The 20,859-nt window shown below is 39.8% G+C and overlaps 1 protein-coding gene and 1 non-coding gene across 2 annotated transcripts; one reads left to right on the top strand and one right to left on the bottom strand.

Moving 5' to 3' along the window:
* Positions 1-1,502: 1,502 nt before the first annotated feature.
* On the bottom strand, positions 1,503-20,658 carry wdr25 (WD repeat domain 25). The gene is made up of 6 exons (XM_028973792.1): positions 19,646-20,658; positions 13,776-13,923; positions 3,592-3,722; positions 3,185-3,355; positions 2,812-2,952; positions 1,503-2,124 (listed from the first exon to the last, which is right to left on the bottom strand). Exons 1-6 carry the CDS (start codon positions 20,264-20,266, stop codon positions 1,903-1,905), a joined length of 1,434 nt encoding a protein of 477 aa, XP_028829625.1. The 5' UTR covers positions 20,267-20,658; the 3' UTR covers positions 1,503-1,902.
* On the top strand, positions 8,991-9,062 carry trnaa-cgc (transfer RNA alanine (anticodon CGC)). Its single transcript has one exon. It is a non-coding gene; the product is annotated as a tRNA-Ala (tRNA).
* Positions 20,659-20,859: the final 201 nt, after the last annotated feature.

Genomic DNA, 20,859 nt, shown 5'->3' with positions numbered 1-20,859 from the left:
TGCATCCTGCATAAAGTAGAATGCTTACAGCACAAAATGTATTATTGTTTACAGAAGCATTAGAAGCCAAATTTGATAGCAAATATAACAAACTGTTATGGAGCAAATTTTTCAACAAGCACCACATGTACATTACTGCCTTAATTGGTAGATTCTCACTGAATGCATCAAAACTATGAATGAACACGTGGAGTTATGTACTTAACAAAAAAAGGTGAAATAACTTAAACCATGTTTTATATTCTAGTTTCTTCAAAATAGCCGCCCTTTCCTCTGGTTACTGCTTTGCACACTCTTGGCATTCTCTCGAGCTTCAAGAGGTTGTCACCTGAAATGGTTTTCCAACAGTCTTGAAGGGGTTCCCAGATGTGTTTAGCACTTGTTGGCCCCTTTGCCTTCACTCTGTGGTCCAGCTCACCCCAAACCATCTCGATTGGGCTCAGGTTCGGTGACCGGGGTGGCCAGGTCTCCACTTTTTGTTAAGTTAAGTAACTCCACATGTGTTCATTCATAGTTTTGATGCCTTCCGTGAGAATCTACCGATGTAAATGGTCATGAAAATAAAGAAAACACATTGAATGAGAAGGTGTGTCCAAACTTTTGGCGTGTACAGTATGAATTTTCCTACAATGTCTTCCCTTTCTCTCATTATATGCACGATTAGTCAGGGCATTACAACCACCTGCCAAATACTGTATAACTGAACTGGACTGCAAGAGATGTCCTGTGGTATTTGGCCACATGAAGTTAAAAGCAGGTCCTGAAAGGTCTGTGAGATGTGAGGTTGAGCATCCATGGATTGTTTTCTTCTGGTATTTCCCCACACATGCTTGATAAGAGACCAAGTCAATACATTGAACTTATCATCATGTTACTAAAATCATTCCTTACCCTTTTCAGCAAGTCATTCACCTCCTAAAATGTGTGTGGCAACCTCTTGACATGTGTCATTGTGGTTTTAATGTTGTGGCTGATCGCTGTGTATGAATATATAGCTTTTAAATCAGGACATTAGACCAGTCTTATTTTCGGAATGGAAATGAAACACGTCTGAAACTTAGGAATTATGGGAGATTTTTAAAAAATCCCCCGTTTAAGGCATAAAAGTTTTCTTTATTTCTGTCCTGAAAAAAGTGTTTCCTTGGTCCTGTTCTACCTCAACTTTTCCAGGAGCAAAAGGTAAGCAGTTTGTCTCATGCATGTTTCTATATTTTGCTGTAATTTTCTTTACATGAATAAAGACATGACAGACCGAATTTTGTTTTCATTGACCAAAAGGTGAAAGTTATTACTATTTATTTCACTTCTCATACTCAATTGAATGAAAAAAAAACAAAAATCCTAACGATTGTTGCAATGAAATCTTCAAGTGAAGTTTTACTTTCTGAACCGGAAATGTCAGTCTGTGTTTGTATGGATGCCCCTCCTTCCTTTTTTATGGCTCAGACATACAGACTTGTAAACTGCAGGGTCTACAACTGATAGCAGTGTGAAAAACTACATGATATTAAATACATTTATTCAGGTAGATTAAGTGGTACATTAATTCACAAACAAACACATGTTTGCTGAGGACACACTTGACAGCAGCGAAGCTTTATTTTTAACAGAATATTGCTGTCTTTGCTACACAGTATCAGAAAAGGACATGTGCACACAAATCTGACAGATCTCCCCTAAAATGTATAGGTGCTCTAGTCAAATGGACTGATAAACAGTTTAAACGGCACAGTATTTCCAGAAATTATGTTTATGTTTTTGTGTATAATCATAGATTTGTGTATTTTATGTGTCCACATAGGCTATAAAGGTGCAAAACAGCAAATGATACGGTCAAATTAAAATGTTATTTTCATGAGTGGCTTCGCTGGATGAGCACGCTGACATTTTTGCTCCACGGATTCACCGCCATATTATGATCTCACCACCCCAATCACAAGAGGCTGCTACTGCGGGCAGGATTGGGTGCAGGGAAACACTCAAACAGGCATGCTGATGAGCAGAGAGTGTGCACAGGGATCGGCCGCTCTGATGGTCATAAATATGCACAGAACCTGTAGAGCTGCCCGAGGCTAGTATTGTCCCACAGCCAGAGAACTCGCATTGAATTGCATATCCCTCCACCTGAAAAACAGACACACAGCACAATCACTGTCAGTCATTTCTTGGCAAATCAGCAATGAAATGCAAAATGGGCTCTGCAAAAACAAAAAATATTATCATATTACAGTATTTCTATGATGCAGAGCTCGCAGTTTCACAATAATGTTTATAAACATTTAATACATTTACATGTTCATAGCTTAATATGTGATATTAAATTGAAGAATTGCCTTAAAAAATTTTAGAGCTTATTTTTATTTATACTTTTATTTATAAATGTATGTCTTTGTAGCATAAGCAATTTTTTAAGAAATTGTTTTACATTTTTTAAATAATAATTTTTTTAAAAATGTAAGGTCATTTAACAACTGGAGGTAAGTGTGGTAGTAAGTGTGGATAACATACCCACCTATGAACTAGAAAGACCTACTTACTACCATTGTGTCACTTAAGATACTTCACCCTGAGTCTCTCTAGGGGGACTGTCCCTGAAACTAATGATTGTAAGTTGCTCTGGATAAGGGCATCAGATAAATGCCATAAATCTAAATGAAAGTGTTCTGCCACGGCTGGTCACTCCTGTCATATAAGGCTGTTTTTGTGGATCATTGAGGGTCTTTTTGATCTCAGATCCCTGCCTTAGTGCCAGCTGGGAAGCAGACTGCCATTAATAACTGAAGCACTGGGCTGTCTCATCATGGTCCTGACCTTGTGTCCTTCAAAGCGCCTTCTCTTATTCATTCGGTATGGCCTCTGTGCTGAAAAGAGAGCAACATAGTTGCCATTTGTCTGAGCCACAAAGGTCTCCTCTTGAGGGTGAAGGGCAAGACTGGGACAAGTGTACCTCTCCTACAGTCACAGGAAAAATATTATGAGGAAAGTCTGAATGACAAAAGAAAAAACAGGACTCTAACATGTAAATATTATTACAATTGAATTACTGATTAATAGTAAATAAAGATTATTAAGTCATGCTTCTCTAAGTAAGTTTTATTTAAAGGTTCAGATAAAACTTTTTAGAATCTCTGACATTACAGGTACCTCCCTTTAATAGAATGAAGCCACCAGATGGGTTCCTTACATGAAATATCTGGTTGGACACCTTGGCAGTGGTTTCAAAGTCCCAGGCAATGAGGGTAAGATCAGCTGAGTCTCGACTGACCATGTCACTGCTGGTGATGAACTCTTTACCTCCGGACAGAAACAGAATGTCCAGTGTTTGTTGGATGTCTGCCTTGTATGCCCTAACAAGCTGAGAAACGTCAGAAATGTTTATTTAATGGACACTCTGATCATGCCCTCTCAGTCAGGACAGGACAAGGGTGACACATTTTAAATTGGGTTCCTCCACGTCTTAGTAGAGCACATGCCTATATCTGTAACAGGTTCCAGTTGTATTTTACTGTACATTATATCTGTGTGGTTCTCTGACACAGGAACACAAACGTTACTGAATAGTATTACTAATATTTCAGAAGTTGAACCAACCTTCCCAGATCTTGAGTCCCAAGCTTTGACCTCAGGGCTGAATCCTCCACAGAGAAACACTTCAGGCTGTTTCGGTTGCAGAGCAAGACAGGTAATCTTGACATGATTGTCTACCTTTAAAACCTCCTGGCCTAAGAAAGCAAAGCACTAGTTTTACAAACAGAGAATTTATTGCAGTTGTATCATTGAAATAAGAATGGTAAAGAATGGCTACCTTTTTCTTCTGCTTCTAAATCAAAGCTAAAATGTGCTGCTTGTACTGCTGTTTCTATTTTGTGCAGAAACTGCATGTCAAAGAGGTTACTCTTCATGGGTAAGTAAGCAGATATGGAAAAAAAAAATCATGAGTAACATCACGGACATTCACCATGTGCCTTCAGTAGGAGAAAATCTTTTTCAGACACTCTTCACTAGCAACTAATTTGATATGCTGTGAAAGCTCTTTTGATTGTGAGGGTCTGCTTTGCTCCTGAAGGGGGTGCATATGGTCCAGCATTACTTGGTGTCCGGTTTGGCTGGTGCTTTGCACTGGTGCACATCTGTTCTATTCAGCTTCAGCCAGTTCTCTTCATGGCAGGTCACCTCAATGCATTAGCATGCATACTCTGCTGCCAGACCTTGCAAACCAGCAGCCTAACATCTCTGAAAAGCTCTGTTCTTTTTCATTCAATAAATAATTAAGGAAGTACAGTACTTCAAAAAAATTACTAATATAAAACTGACAGCCCTTTTCAAAGCCTATGTTGGCTGGCTTTGGATGGTTTGTTCTTCCTTGTTTAATTATTGTGAGGTGACGCCTTTTACTGAGACAAAAGGAAGTGAAGCCTTTTAAATTCGAGCCAACCCCTAAGAACAACCACCCACCCCCAGTACGCACAAATCAAACTCATTCTGCACACCCAAGACAAACGGCCTCTTGTATCAGTCAACCTTAAAGACACATGTTACTAATTACATTTGGATTCTGGACACTTTTCACATTTTTGTTTACTAAGCAGTCATTTTGATTCTCTTTTGTTGTGGCAGATCATTGACACGCTGCTATGCCTTTTGACAGGCCATTGACCCACATAATGAGCAGAATGAGAAAAGACACCAGTGTCCCCCCTGTGACAGGCATGTCATCTCATAAATTAAATCATTTAATCAACTGTTTTCCATCATCTCAGTAATGGGACTGTCTCCTTGCAGATAAAGATGTTGTAGGCCGATTTCTTTAGATTATGTATAATTATTTATTTATTTATTTATTGCTGTAGACTGAAATCTCATTTCTCTGCCTTCATTTCATTTAATTGGTTTTCATGTCGCAGAGGAGACAGGAGCCGGTATCAGTCATCTCGAACTACGTTTGGGGAGAAGATGAAAAATCATCCTGCTCTGCATAATTAATAAGATTCTCAACATTTTAATTAAGAAATGTAATTAGCATAACTCAAGGGGGTGGGATGGGGGGGGTCACTGGTTTGTGATTCAGTGCTTGTCAGGTCTGATATATTCCCTTGCCGTCTGATCCTTAACTCAAAGACGGTGAGTCTAACTTAATGAGACCTGCCGGGCAGTATTTTTTTAAGCGTTGGTATATGTACAGGTACATACACCATTTTATTTTTTAAGAAAATGTGAAAAAAGCTGCAAATGTATGTTCAAAAATCTAAAAAACAATTAACACAGAAAATATAAATCAAATCATTCTTTGGTGTTACTAACATTTGCAGGGATTTTGAAAGATTACTTTTACAAAAGTTGCCAAAAAGGTGCTAAATCATCAATTTTACATAGAATTTGAAACACTGTTACTGAAACTGAAACAGCTGTGTAGGGAACTGGAGTGCAAAACGGCAGTAGATGGTTTGTCAAATTTTTTAATATTTGGTTTGCTCACTGTAGACCTGGACAGTGGTATGAAGGTTCCTTGCTAGTTTGGGATTGCATTTGTACAATGTTTCCTCAATGCTGAGAAATTCAGGCACATACTAATCCATTATGCATGAATGGCTCCAAATTTATTCTGCTGCAGGACAATGTCCACGAACATACAGCCAATGTCATTAAGAACCTCTTCAGTGTAAAAAAAAAAAAAAAAAAAAAGTGTCCTGGAAGTGAGTGTATAATTGGATTTACATTTTACACCAGCCTAAAAGTTTTGCACACTACTGAATGTATAATTGTGTGTATGTGCTTTTCAGAAGCTGTTAATGAAACTAATATTCCATTCATTAGTATTGCTTTTTACTATAACAAATCATAAAGAGTCAGCAGCTCTGAGTGAGGCTGTGGTAAAAACAGTGTTTAGGAGTGATTCCAATTTATTTCAGTCTCATCACAAGCTGTCATTGTCCAGGGGTGTCATTTATAACACCCCTTGTGTACGCACAAAATGGACCTAAAAGATGTGTACGCCTTTTCCTACACATACATAAATGTGCCCATATTTATGCAATCTCTGAACCAAACAGTTTGGGGGGAAGGGGGTGAGCAAAACCATGATTGGCATAGAACATTAGTAATAATTCCTTGTGCTAGTGAGTAATGCACAATATTTAATGCATTTTTCAGTCACATATTTATAATAGTGAATATAATTTTATATAAATATAATTTTTTTTTTCGCATGAAATTTATTCGTAGTTTGACCTGGGTGTTTACGTCACAACAGGAAATGGGCAGAAAAAAAATTAAAAAAATAAACGCACAATTTCCAGCTTAAGTCTAGCGCTCATAGCCAGTCTTGTACTTGTTGGATCGGGACTTTGTCACCAAGCTACTGTGACCACCATTTTTTACGGCTTTACACCCACAAACACATGTATTTTAGTTTCAGAAAAATGTGCAAACAATCCCAGGTAGAGCATGATTTAAAAAGCATATTTTGCATGCAGGTGTGCGTGTGTACATTTTCATGAATCTGACATTAGCGCGAGTTCCAAATTCAAACTTTGTCACATACACAGTCATACACGGTATGATATGCAGTGAAATGCTTTAGCAACTGCTATAGACCACAGTATTGCAAATATGTTCTACGCAAAGTTATAAATCGTCTCAATCGTCTGTGGATCTTGACTGTGAAAAGTGCAGATCAACTTTAACACGTATTACACCAACTTAACAAGTTGGCACTGATCTTGGTCACAGTAAAGAATGAACATCACTAAATACGTGGCATGTGTCTGTGTGTGGTGCTTCCTTACTGGATGATGTTCTTCTTTAAGCTAATTTGTTAATTAAAATGCAGTGGTACTGCCTGTTTTCAGTGATGTATGCTGCAAGTATCATGGAAAAGATTTTTTAAAAGACACCTTTGGGACAAATGCAATTGTAAAGCACAGACAGGATGGCCAATAGCTGATAAAGTTGTCTGTCTTGGCCATTGTTCACCTTGACATTACCTTTGTCTTGCACTTTTGCTCACCCCTGAGAAATACAACTGTTTTTTCTTTTCCAGCTGTTGCAAATTCCATTCCTCTAAGCCAGAGAGCCTTTAGCCAGCTGTGGTGATTGGCTGTTAACTTTCACGCTATCTCTTCCTCCAATAGAAGCAGATTAGTACAGGAGGCTGAGCGATTCAGGGCATGCCGACTTTGCCCACAGTGATATATCTGCCATTGATTTTGCTCCACAAGCAGGTTGACACATTTAATGGGGCGGCCAGAGCAATTATGCAAGAGTTTATTGGCAGAATTGACAGGTACATAGCATTGCGGTTTCCACTGTGATCGGAAAACTTTAGAATTTTTCCACCAATTATGTTGATTTCTTTAGTGGATATATTTACATTTGCTGTTACATTAATACACTAATCATCCAGTAAATGTAAAAGCAGTAAGAAAGTGACAAAACTACAGCTGTTGTGAGATAGTGAAATGGACATGGGCGACCAATGATCATTAATTAATGCATGTGGGGAGTGTAGGCTAATGTGTATTGTCTGTTTTTGCCACTGTGTTGCTGCAGGCCAATCATACAGATAGAGCATGAGAGCATTGATTATAGTACACAGTGAAGACATGACCAACCGGCAGAGTCTAAAACACAGACTTACACTAAAATATCAAGAATCACCAGCAATTCACTATTTGTCCAGCAAGGTAGTCTCATAGAAAATGTTAATAATAAAAGCAGTATGCAAAAATAAAGACAGAATGCCCAGAATTATTCACTATCATATTAAAAGATCTTAATTAAAAGCAGATGATCTTTAATGATGTGTTGACCTTATTTAAATGCAGGAAAACTGAATACGCTGTATGCCTTTTTGGAGTTTTTTTGACCAGACAAATCTGTTACTAAAAAAAAATACATGTAACATGGTTTCCTTTGCCCTCAAAATCACACCTAATCATGAGTAGTACAATGGTACGATGGAGTACCATAATGGTAGTATGGTCTTTACATATGTTTAAACCTGAAATATCAGGTTTAAACATATATGAGCAGGATGGTGTAACAGGAAACTTTGCACACCCTGATTCAAACTCTTGCTTCAAACTGACAGAGGGAATGCAATGAATGACAAAGTAGTTCATCAGCAGTGAGCAAGGGAAGCAATACCGTTGGATATCAAGAGATTTAACATGCATGATGCCTGAGGGCTCTTTCTGTGAAGCTGGTTGTAAGCATCGCCTTGTTACTTAGCAGCGGCTGTCTTCACATGTTTCCGTTTGTGCTCTTCTGAGCTGTGGAGTCCAAGACGGGTCGAGCGCTGAATCAAGGAGCGTCTTGAAGCTCGAAATCAAATTGGAAGGACGGAAGAGGAAGAAGAATTGGTGGAAGACTTGGAAGGTGTGTAATTTCTTGAGCATTCAGGCTTGTGCTGGACCAATGATGAAATGTTTTGGCTGTTTGAATCCTTTTGGGTATGGCCCATTTGCTGGGTGGAAACCAGAGTCTCCCTTTTATTATGCTGAGTTGTTCCAGATGCAAGGTTTTATGAACAAAGATTGCATTAAGAATGCATTGGGCGGCCTCCATCATTCATAAGTGGAAGACGGTCAAAACCACCAGGACTCTTCCTAGAGCTGGTCAGCCATCTAAACTAAGCAATCACGGGAGAAGGGTCTTAGTCAGGAGTACAGAGACATCCTGGAAAAAAACCTGTTCCAGAGTGCTCTTGACCTCAGACAGGGGTTCATCAGGACAACAACCCTAGGCACCCTAACAGAGAAAAACTGAAGTATTCATACCCTTTGCCCAAAGAACTCCTTTGATCGTATACCACCATTTTGGAAAGGATTCAACAAGTTTTTCACACCTGGATTGGGGGATCCTCTTCCATTTCTTGGCCACATTAATCTTTCCCTCGATTATAACCAGACGTCCTGTCCTTGCAGCTGCAAAACAGCCCCCACACAGCATGATGCTGCCACTGTTCACTGTTGGCTCTGTATTGGATAATCGGGGATGTAGCTCAGAGGTAGAGCGCATACTTCGCATGTATGAGGTTCTGGGTTCAAGCCCCGGCATCTCCACAAGTTTTGTTGGGGCAGTGCTGGCTTAGCAGTTACGGAAGCAGTCCTGTAATTAGAAGGACACGTTTCGTTGTGTGCACCATGTATGCTATGCTGTGTATCACAATGGCAATCACTTCACTTTCAGGTGATGAGCAGTGCCTGGTTTTCTGCACACATACCGCTTGAAATGAAGGCCAAAAATTTCTATCTTGGTCTCATCAGATCTTATTTCTCAAAATCTTGGAGTCCATCAGGTGTTTTTTAAGCAAACTTTCATATGTCTTGCACTGAGGAGAGGTTTCTGTTGGGCCACTCTGCCATAAACCCCGACTGGTGGAGGGCTGCAGTGATGGTTGACTTTCTACTTACTCCCATCTCCTGACTGCATCTCTGGAGTTCATTGATCTTTGGGTTCTTCTTACCTCTGTCACCAAGGCTCTTCTCCCCCGATAGCTCAGTTTTGCCAGATGGCCAGCTATAGGAAGGGTTCTGGTCATCCCAAATGTCCTAAGGATTATGGAGGTCACTCTTAACCTTAAGAGCAACCTTAAGTGCAGCACACTTTTTTTTTGTAACCTTGGCCAGATCTGTGCCTTGCCACAATTCTGTCTCTTCAGGCAGTTCATTTGACCTCATGATTCTCATTTGCTCTGACATTCATTGTGAGCTGAAAGGTCTTATATAGACAGGGGTGTGGCTTTTCAAATCAAGTCCAATCAGTATAATAAAATCAGTATAAACACAGCTGGACTCGGTGTAGAACCATCTCAAGGATGATCAGAAGAAATGGACAGCACCGGAGTTAAATATATGAGTGTCACAACAAAGGATCTGAATACTTGTGATATTACAGTTTTTCTTTGTTAATAAATCTGAAAAATGTAAGCAATTCTGTGTTTTTCTGTCAATATGGGGTGCGGCGTGTACATTAATGAGGAATAAATGATTTTAGCAAATGGCAGGAATATAACAAAGAGTGAGAAATTTAAGTGGGTCTGAATACTCAACGGTGACGGTCAACCATCACTGCTTTCCCCTTGCCGCCTGAAACAATTTCACACACATTGATAAAAATTATCTGTACTGTGCCTAAATCACTGTCGACCAGTGTTTGCCCTGAAGGAATTATAGACTGTAGATAGTTAAGGACTCCATAATACTAGAGGAAGAAAAAAAATCATTGAGGGAGCACAATACAGTTATCAATACACTTCCACAAAGCATCAATATTTTCCTAACACATACAGTGCCACCAGACATATTCACACATTCACATATTTTACAGTCTTATTCTAAAATATATTTAAGTATAGTTGTTGCTCAAGATCTACACAGAGTACCTATTTATAACAAGGCAAACACTACTTTTTTTAATGTGTGCACATATTTTAATTGCTAAAGGATTTAGTGTTTCATAGTATTGACACCTTAATATTTTGTTGAAGCATTCTTATTTGCAGTCACAGCCTCAAGTCTTCTTCTATTGACCTCTACAAGTTTGGCTGTTGTCATCTTACCCTCTATGCACACTAGTCACCCAGTTCCCGCCACAAGAAAAAAAGAACATTGTGCCTTGTCACAATACATCCCTTGAACTTCATTGTTTGGTGTCTGTTATGCACTGTCAACTGTGAGACCTCATATAGACAAGTGTGTTCCATTCCAAATTATGTTCAGTCAGCTGAATTAACCACAGGCAGACCCAGTCAAGTTGTAGAAGCATGTTACGTCCCTGGGTGCTTTGCGCCAGGGAGTAGTAAAAAGGCTATCTCTGCTTGCCACTCTGTGTGTACCATTCTAACACATCCCGCACTGTAAATAAACACTCTTTTGTGCACTTTGGTTTGGACCGTGTTTTCCCCCTTGTTCCCATCCACCACATTCACATTGTCCATGTACCATCCCACCCTAGACGGGAACGTGACAAAGCATCTCAAGTGTGACCAGAGAAAATCAGATAGGTCCAATTTGAGCTTAAACTCACTGCTTTCTGGTTGCTCTGCTGTTTCACTGAACAAGCAAATCAAATCAAGCAAAACAAATCTCTGCAGCCAGGGTTTATCCTTTCACAAATAGGTTATGAACACATTACTCCTGATTTTTCTTCTCAGCATTGGCATTCAGTTAAATACTGATTGTCACTTATAACCCTTTGCATGGTCATGCATGGTCTCAGAACCCACCACAATCCCTTTGTACTTTGGAAGAACGCATACTTGCTGTCTCCTGTATACTGTTGGAAACAGAGCTTTATTTATTTTAATCCAGGCTAAAAAAAACAACTAAAACCATGATAAAACTAACCTACTAAGAACCTACAACCAAGCTTTTACCAACACTCCCATCACCATTCATGATGCTGCAGTAGTTGGAACCACCGGAAATGTTTAGCCCTCATCTTACCTGTTACCTGTTAACTCTAAACTAACACGGCCTTCTCTATTTCTTTTTCCCTTACAGTCCACTCTGTCAGAGATTAACGGGCACACGTGTGGTGAGTAAAGGATGCTGCATTACGTGCCTGTGTACGGGGAGGACACGTTCCGTCATTTGGAAGGTGGGAGGGCAGTCAAAGGTAAAAGAGAGTCGACCTGTCTTGCTGAGTGTGTGGCTGCACAGGGCTGGGCAGTGTGAATGCCCGTGTTGGCCAATTGCATATTCGGGTTTACCATGGCGTAGGTGGAGGTGAAGGTTGCTCAATACTTTGTTGATGCACCTTTGGCCGCAATTACAAAATTAAGTCTATGAATATGATGCCACAAGCTTAGCACACCTATCCTTGGCCACATTCGCCCATTCCTCATTGCAACACCTCTCAAGCTCCATCAGGTTTGATGAGAAGTATCGGTGCAAAGCATTTTAAGATCTCTCCAGAGATGTTCAATCGGATTCAAGTCTGGGATCTGGCTGGGCCACTCAAGGACATTCACAGAGTTGTGCTGAAGCCACTCATTTGATATCTTTGCTGTTTGCTTAGGGTCATTGTCCTGCTGAAAGTTCTGTATATTGCTGCAGTCATCTTTCCCTCTATTTCCCGCAGCATGATTATGCCAATACCATGTTTCACTGTAGGGATGGTATTGACCTGGTGATGAGCAGTGCCTGGTTTCCTCCAAACGTCATGCATTCACACCAAATACCAGAACATTTTGATACTCATTGTCTGAGAGTGCCTTCAGGTGCCTTCTGGTAAACTCTATGCAGAGCCCCATGTGCCTTTTACTAAGGAGCGGCTTCCGTCTGGCCAATGTATGATAATACAGACCTGGTTGGTGGATTACTGCAGGGATTGGCCAGCTCAAACCAGCAGAATCTTTTCTGTAATCTTCCCCAGATTTGTGCCTTGAGACAATCCTGTCTCAAAGGTCTACAGACAATTCCTTTGACTTCATGCTTGGTTTGTGCTCTGAAATGAACTGTATACTGTGTGACCTTATATAGAAGGTGTGTACCTTTCCAAATAATGTCCAATCAACTGTTTTTTTTTTTCCACAGATGGACTCCAATTAAACTGCATATTCATCTCAAGGATGATCAGGGGAAACAGGATGCACTTGAGCAATCACATTGTTTTTGGGGTGTTGTGTGTGTGTGTGTAGAATTCTAAGGTAAAAAAAAAACATTCTTATGCTACTTTAATTTTTTTAATGCGCAAATATGGTACAATGTTAAAGTTGTGACTGTGTAGGCAAACATGGCCGGAATTGAAGTATTAATTCCCAGAACTATTTTGGATACACACAAGAAGAATCAGAACATACCACGTTACAATGCAAAAAGCCTGGGCAGTGTTGTCCTAGCAGATAATGAAGGGTAATGGACATGTAAACATAAGGTTGTGGGTTTGAATCCTGCATCACCAAGATACCACTGAGGAGCCACTGAGCTGTCATGGCTGCTGTCATGGCTGCCCACTGCTCACCAAGGGTGATGGTTAAAAGCAGAGGACACATTTCGTTGTGTCACCGTGTGCTGTGCTGCAGAGTTTCACAATGACAATCACTTCACTTTCACTTTAAATGCAAAATACCATCATCTTATTTCATCAGCACCTGAGTCTCTTTGAGGATTGTCTGAAACTCCAGGAGGCAGTTAGTTCAAGAGCTACAAAAGCCAAAACAAAGAAAGCTAGTTCATTGTGGATCATTTATGTTCTAAAGATTTTTTGAAAGCTGCACTTTATATTTAATGGTGGATTTAAAAAGGCTTTTTCAATCCAAAGAACAGAGGAAGATTTTAGTCTATATTTATTTATTTATTTATTTATTTATTTATTTTACAGAATATTTTTAGGGAACCTGTTATGTTGGGGTGCTGTCAAATGATTAACAAGCATAATTTGTTATATTTTCAAATTTGTGTTTTTTTTGGGCACCACATTGCCCACCCCGAGGTGGCTGTTATTATATTATCTTTATTAAATTGATCAATTATAATGATGCTGTATGACACTGTATGTTTTGTCTCTCGCCACATTACACTTATTCCTGCAGGATAACTTTATAGAGAAGTAAAAGCAAATTTGATGAGCAATAGCTGCCTTGTAAAAATTAAGTGCACATCAATGAACAATGAACAAATTTTGTAATCTCTTCTTTGTAGTCTGTAGAACGTTACACAGATTATATGGTTATAAACTGTTGTTTCCATGCATTTTGCAATTTATATCAAAACGTTGCTAAACAAATTTTTAAAAGCAAAATCTCCTCAACCTTATTTTGACATGCCTACCTGTCTCCACATCTGTGAGAATGGATGTGTTGTCAAAGGAACCTGAAAGAACGCGCTTGCCACAGGGGGTCCAACAGACATCCCGTACAGCTCCACAATGGGTGGAGAAGGTTTGCAAGCAACGGCCAGTTTCAACGGCATCCCAAATCTGCAGGGTACACACAAACACAGAGGAGTTCGTTAGTCATAATACCCGCTATTGTTCCATTCTCTTTCACTAATTAGGCTTTTGGGTCTAAAGGAAAAAAATGGTCTCCTCTGGGGTTTTATTCAAAAGGGCAGTGTCCACCTCATTCTAAGGTCTGTGGAAGGAAGTAGACAGAGGGTGGATTTGTGGAGGAGAAAAACAAATAAAATACATGGTGTATTATGCAATCTGATACATATTCGAATTACACGTCTCTCTGAAAACAATCAAAAATATCCAATTAGGTATTAGTGAAAGCTCAGGAACACTGCTTATGCTTGAGTTTGGTCTGATGGGAGGTCAGGACGTGATGTGCACATCAAAAGCCTTTTTAGACTTTGATGAAGTTATGTTCCCTCCAGGACTCCAGAGTCTGAATCTTCGTCCTCACATTCTTTTCTCTCTTTGTTTTTCCAGATGAACTATAACAGTATGCACCTAACAGCATCTGCACCCACATAGGGCACCTGCCTTTTGGCATTTAAAAAGTGACATATTTAAAGTCAGCACATTATTTAAGAAACATATGGAATTATCATGTAATTTTTTTTTTTTTGCATTGGAGGACTCGTTGAGTCAGTATGCTCTGTAAGGAGACAGACGTAAAGGTAATACATGAATGTGGTGCAAATAGCTGAGGTCAGTTAATAACTCATTTTGTGCAGAAGTTGATGAAAACAAGCCACTTGAGCTCGCTCAGGTTTATACTAAGATCATAAATAGAGATTTCAATTGTAGTTCCTTTCAAGGGACTGTGAAACTGGTTGTTATGGTGACAGTAGAACATTGTCAAAGGTTGCACCCATTTAATGACAGTCAAATTGCCTGCTTATGATATTAATACAGCAAGTAGTGACATCAGAACCAAGTTAGTTGTTAAAGTTTTTACTAGACAAAAATAAATGTATGCTGCTTCACCGTCATGCCCTTAAGGGGGGACCTGACCTGTGATCTAGAACCCTTGATACCTTTTGCAGCAAATTGCTGCACCCATGGACGGATTACGGACCAGGCCAGCGGGGCCACTGCCCAGGGGCCCTTGGGGTGCAGTTTTTTTCACATTGGAGAACTTGCAATGCGTAAATCATGGGGAGAGACCTATCTTTTCCCATGGTAATAACCAGGCTGCTGAATAGAAATGGGATGATTAGCAAAAGTGCTTTGATTTAGAGCATGAATTGTATGACATTCAAATAATGTTTGTTATGGTGCTACGTTGCTACCTGTCTCTATAAACAGAGATGGGTAACCTGGTGCTAACATTAACGTGAGGTAATGGCATTAGGCTGTATTGATTATAATTTGAGATCAAACTTACTGTATCAACTTAAACCACCTTCTTTTCACTTTTTCCGAGGTAAAAAGCGGCAAAAGATTTTGTCAACATCATTCTGCTGTACACCGCACTAGTTTGGACCCACAAGTGGCATGACATTTTTTTTTGAGGGGAAGGGGGAGCCTCGCGAACGTTTTGCCCAGGAGCCCACACGACCCATAATCCGTCCCTGGCTGCACCCTTCCAAACTCAGAGTGCCTTCATATCTTGTCCATGAAATTCAGGAGAGGTGACATGATATAGTCATGGCAAAGTCTGCAGACATAGCACATGTCAATGGACACAAAGTCCACAAAGCAAAACTGGACTCCCATGCACCTTCAATGAACTGTTCCACAGCAAAAACGGAATCTGCACTTCTCTTCCTGAATCTAGTGTTGCAGTTTCTGAGACTGCAGTTGTCTGAACATTGCTAAAGTAAAAGGAGTAACTGTACAAAATGACAAATGCTCTATTTGTGACTGTATGCCGCATGAGCATGAATGAATGCATACCTATAAAGTAGGTTTTTCTTGCATATTTTCAATTATTTTCATAGATGACATGTTAATGCTACAGTGGTGGCCTAGCGGGTAAGGAAGAAGACTCCTAACTGAAGGGTTGCGATATCAAATCCTGAACTGCCAAGGTGTAGTTCAGGACTGAGGTACCCCTGAGCAAAGCCACGTCCCCACACACTGGGCATCTTTCATTGCTCTCCACTGCTCACTAAGGGTGATGAAGGCTTAAATGCAGAGGACATTTTGTTGTGTGCTGTACTGTCATATGCTGAGTATCACAATGAGCAAAATAGCTACAATATTCAGCCTTGGGGTTCCCACTCACTTATTTACGAGGATATTTTTCAAAATAACTATAACTAAAATAACTATAAACATAGAAATATTGTATATATAAATATTTCTGAAGGTGCAGATAGAATGACCCAGCCAATCATCTGACCAGAATCATATAAAGAATCTATGGAAAGAACACAGAACCTTCTGCTAACATCACTGTACTAAAGCTTTTGTAAAAAGTATTCAATTCATTTGAGTGAGCATAGTCAGTGAGCAATACTTTTTTATAATAAGTTTTTACAGTATTATACAGTACAATAATTATAAAATAAACATGGGTTTATCATTACAGTGGTTTCTTTAAGGGCCTATGTGGTGAGAACAAAAACCATTCATCACTTTACTGTTTTCAAAGCACACAGAAATGTCCTACACAGCGTAATCTATAAATAACACAGAAATGGGTCAGCTAAACTAAAAGGCCCACAATGACACAGTTACTGCATCCACTAAATTATGGAGGGTGCCAAAATAATAGATATATTTATAATTAGAAAAATAGATAAATACATCAATAATTAGATAATTAAATGTCATGAATGCTAAAAAAATGTAAAAAAATCATTTTTAATTCAATATGACACAAATTATAAAAACTGGAAATAAAAATATTAATAATTAGTTAAATATGTCATATTGAAATATTTCACAATTTATATTCATCATAAATTACTTCTGACAGTTTGACCTATCAAAGTAAGTAGGCGAGACTAACGATGGTCTAATTAGATGGTCTAATATAGGAATACACCGTAAGCTCCTGAAAATGGAATGAATGTAAAGCCAATTATGAAATTAAAAGGACATGAAGCAACTGTGGCTTTGACTTGAACAGGTCGTCTTGAGAAAGACTGAATCTGTAATGAATTTGAAAAACTGAACCAAAACAGAACAGGCAGTTTAAAACAGGGCTTTACAGACAAGAAGGTTTTTTAAATATTCAACCAGAATGCACATGGGAAAATAGTCCACAACACATATTGGGTTACATACTGACCTATCACTGAAATAAGAAATCAGATGGTCAAACCCTTCCAGTGCAAAGGCTGGAATTGAAATAAAATGCAAACAAAAAAAAACAATGGGTTTTATGTTATTTCTACTACAAGATCATATCCTGTTTACTGCCACCCACAAACTGAGCCACGGGCCCAACGCTCTCTTTGAGCAGAGAAATGAGGAGATGTAGGCATTGGTCCACTGGGATTTAGCCTTGGCACTCACGCTGATAAGCTTCACACCAAGTAGCAGCCTGAGTGAGAAAGCCTGCAAAAATGTGTTTTCACTGGACAGAAATGCAGAATCCTAGACTATTAAATATGGTTACTTATAAATCACTGTCAGGAGAAATTTTCAATTTGCCATGTTCCAGCATCAGGCTATTTTAAGACCCAGCAGGTCTAAACAGTCCTAAACACCAAGCTAAAAATACTAACCCAGAAATTCTGCATGAAGGTTAATATAATAGAGGCAATAACCTAGTATAGTGAGGGCATTAAAGAACAAGCTGCTTGTCATTTAACATTTGTTGCTATTTCTATTTCTGTTGGAATTGCTTCCATAAAAAAATCTGCTCGAATAACCAGTCAATAAGTTCATATACAAATAATAATAATGTGGTTTCTGAAAGGTCCCATTTTGTTTGTCCCAAATGTAATACATTTTTACATTTTAAAATGTGAATTTTAAATAATATAAAAATAATTATGACAATATTCCTGGCCAAAACCTGCTGTTCAGCACACAATTCTGGTAGGTTTCAGTAGCAGGGTAGTAGTAGCCTAGTGGGTAACACACTCACCTATGAACCAGAAAGCTGAGGTTCAAACCCCACTTACAACCATTGTGTCCCTGAGCATGACACTTGACCCTGAGTGTCTCCGGTGGGACTGTCCCTGTAACTACTGGTTGTAAGTCGCTATGAATATGGGTGTGCGATAAATGTAACGTAGTGTAGTAGGTTCTGGAGGGCTAGTCTCTTAGTGACTGAGTGAAATTGAGTGAGACGATGGCCCAAGCCTCTGCGGGCTGTGACACTGAGCTGAAATGGCCAGGAGGCTTTGAACATCTCCCCCTGCCTGTGTTGCATTATTGAAGAAGGAACTACGACGACCATGAAACAGCATTTCATAGCACGACAGATCTAGTGCACTACAGCGGGACTGACGTGTGTCACATCTACCTACAGTAATGAATGGGATTGGAAGGAAAGAGAGAATGTAAAATTCAGGATGCAGATTAATCATAAAAAGAAAAAACATGCCTCTCAACGCAATAAGACATCTCCCTACAGCTTAATGTTTATTAATAATAACGTTGCAGTGGCATCACAGTTGAAAAATTATCTTGGAAAAAATATTTTGCTACAAATAAATTTCAAAGATGGAATCAGAATGAGTTCACTTGTTCTGTCACGCATAGAGAAACAGTGTCCTCCAGTGGTGCTCAAGGATCATGAAGTAAATTCTGAACAAAACAGAAATCCATTTACGGAGGTAGAGGCAGACTTGGATATTTCGGACTAGAAATTAAGAAACTATACAAGACTAATGCTTTCAATAATTTAATCATCTCAGAATTTTAAAACTTATAATTTAGGTGTATCATAAAAAAAAAACAATGGGGTGCATATGACCATGCATTTCTTGGTACCCCAAGCCCGGGTAAATGGGGAGGGTTGCGTCAAGGAAGGCAATCAGTTATAAAACTCTTGCCAAGTATTTGTGTCCATGCATTTAGGGCAACAACTAATAGCAGAAGCCGAAAGGAGATGACACAAAAGAGGATCAAAATCAGGGTAAAAGGAGATTTGAGTCCTGATACGTTGATAAAATTGGGTGATAAAATTGGGGATTTGTTCTTAATTAGAAGAGCTCGAGTAACCAAGCTCGTGGTAACTTTGTACCAGAGTAAATTATTCGCACAACAGAGAGCAAGTTGTCTAATAAATAGGATTGACTGTTGAGATCCAAAATATTTTCCACAACATGAATTCAAGAGGATATTTGTGGTCTTGGGAGTCACAGCAACACACCCCATTTGATACAAATGAGACCAGGCTGTAAAAACCAAAGAGTGGCATACTGGGAAATGTATTTTGGGGAAAAAATATGGAAATATTCAGCCTGTATCCAGTGAACAAGCGGCCAGCCATCTGCTCACCCAGTTTGAGCCAGCTGCCAGGAAAGGTACCACATTTATGCTCCTGTATGAATAGGCAAATTCTCTCATAAATATTTAAATTATCAATTACAGCAGGCAGCCGCTTGAGGAGCAGTAAATATACCCCCCCCCCCAGGACAAAAGTATTACGTCATCTGCACCTGCATCCTCTTAATCTCACCAGCTAAATTAGATCAGATCTTCTTACAAGCGTGCAGCAAAGGAAGAACACGGACCTGGAGGAGAACTGCAGGGTGAGAGATGGGCATCATGGTCCTGTAACTGTACATCTGTTACCACAGGGAAAACGATCTTGAGTAAGGAGACCAGGATCATTCAGCCTTACCTTGACAGTTCTGTCCATGGAGGCAGACAGCAAGAGGTGGCTGAGCTGTGGAACTGGGCACCACTGAATAGTGTTGACTGGTCCATTGTGAGCGCTGAGCTGCAGGCGGACATGCCTGGGCAATTCAGCCCTGGTGCACTTTCGCCCCAAGAACGGACGGACCTTTTCAGACACTTCACTGAGCATTTGTGAACGCAAGGCCTGGTGGTCGGATGAGTCCTGTTCAAGCGACTGGACGGGTGGCGGTCCCTTGTCCGGTGTGGCCAGCCTATGTCTCTTTGGGATGTAAGGCCTTACTCCAGGGGGGAGAAGCTGTGGTCTCTTAGCTGCAGTTGGGCCTTCATTTCTCTCAGATGAAGAACGGGGTCTGAATTTAGGTGCTGGCTTCCTGCCTAGCACTTCAGGTTGAGACCACACAGGAGAATGTCCTTTCCATGGAGGATGCATGGCGGTCTCACTGTTAATGCACTGCAGCCCTTCATGTCCTTCAAGGCACTGGTCGGGCTTTTGATAAGTCGCTGTTACAGAGTTTTCCGTTCCTCTGTCAGACTGGACAGGTTTCCCAGAAAATGATCCATCTTCCTCTGAGTCAGAGTCATCATAAGCTACTAAGGACGCCATAGCCCTGAAATTCTGGGTTCTCAGTTCATTTGAACACCGTTACGACCGTGCCATCTGCTGGATATGCAACACACTGCCAAGGATCTGTTAACACGGTTCATCTTCGTCTTTTACAGGTTACATGCCGCCCCGAATTAGGGGTATATTTAGATTATAAATTCGGAGATTAAACGTTTCACAGAAGCTTGAACATTGCACGGATAAGGCTATGCTTGTTGCAGCTTAGTTAAAAAATAATACCCTTTGACATGAACAATTCCCGATTATTAAGCACTAACAACACTTTATACACTTTGATCATAGACACACCTGCAGAAATTGAAATAATATCTCATCTCGGAAATATGGAACCCATATCACCGGCGGAGAACAAATACAACCGCACTACTTCACATTCACTGTATTTTTAATCTGCCAAAATAAAGGTTTTGTCGGGGATAATTAACTTTAACCGAAGCTGAACCACAACTAAGAACTTTTATTTTGTATCAACGTTGCAAGCGATTCGTTCGAAGATGGAGTCAAGTACATCCGGCAAGTATGGTTACTTTTGAATTTGTGATTTTACTCTCTACTAAATACTTGCAACGCAG

This window comes from Denticeps clupeoides, chromosome 1 (genome assembly GCF_900700375.1).
Source record: "Denticeps clupeoides chromosome 1, fDenClu1.1, whole genome shotgun sequence".
NCBI lineage: Eukaryota > Metazoa > Chordata > Actinopteri > Clupeiformes > Denticipitidae > Denticeps > Denticeps clupeoides.
Note: the sequence above shows the minus strand (reverse complement) of the source record. Positions and strands in the feature narration are given on the sequence as shown.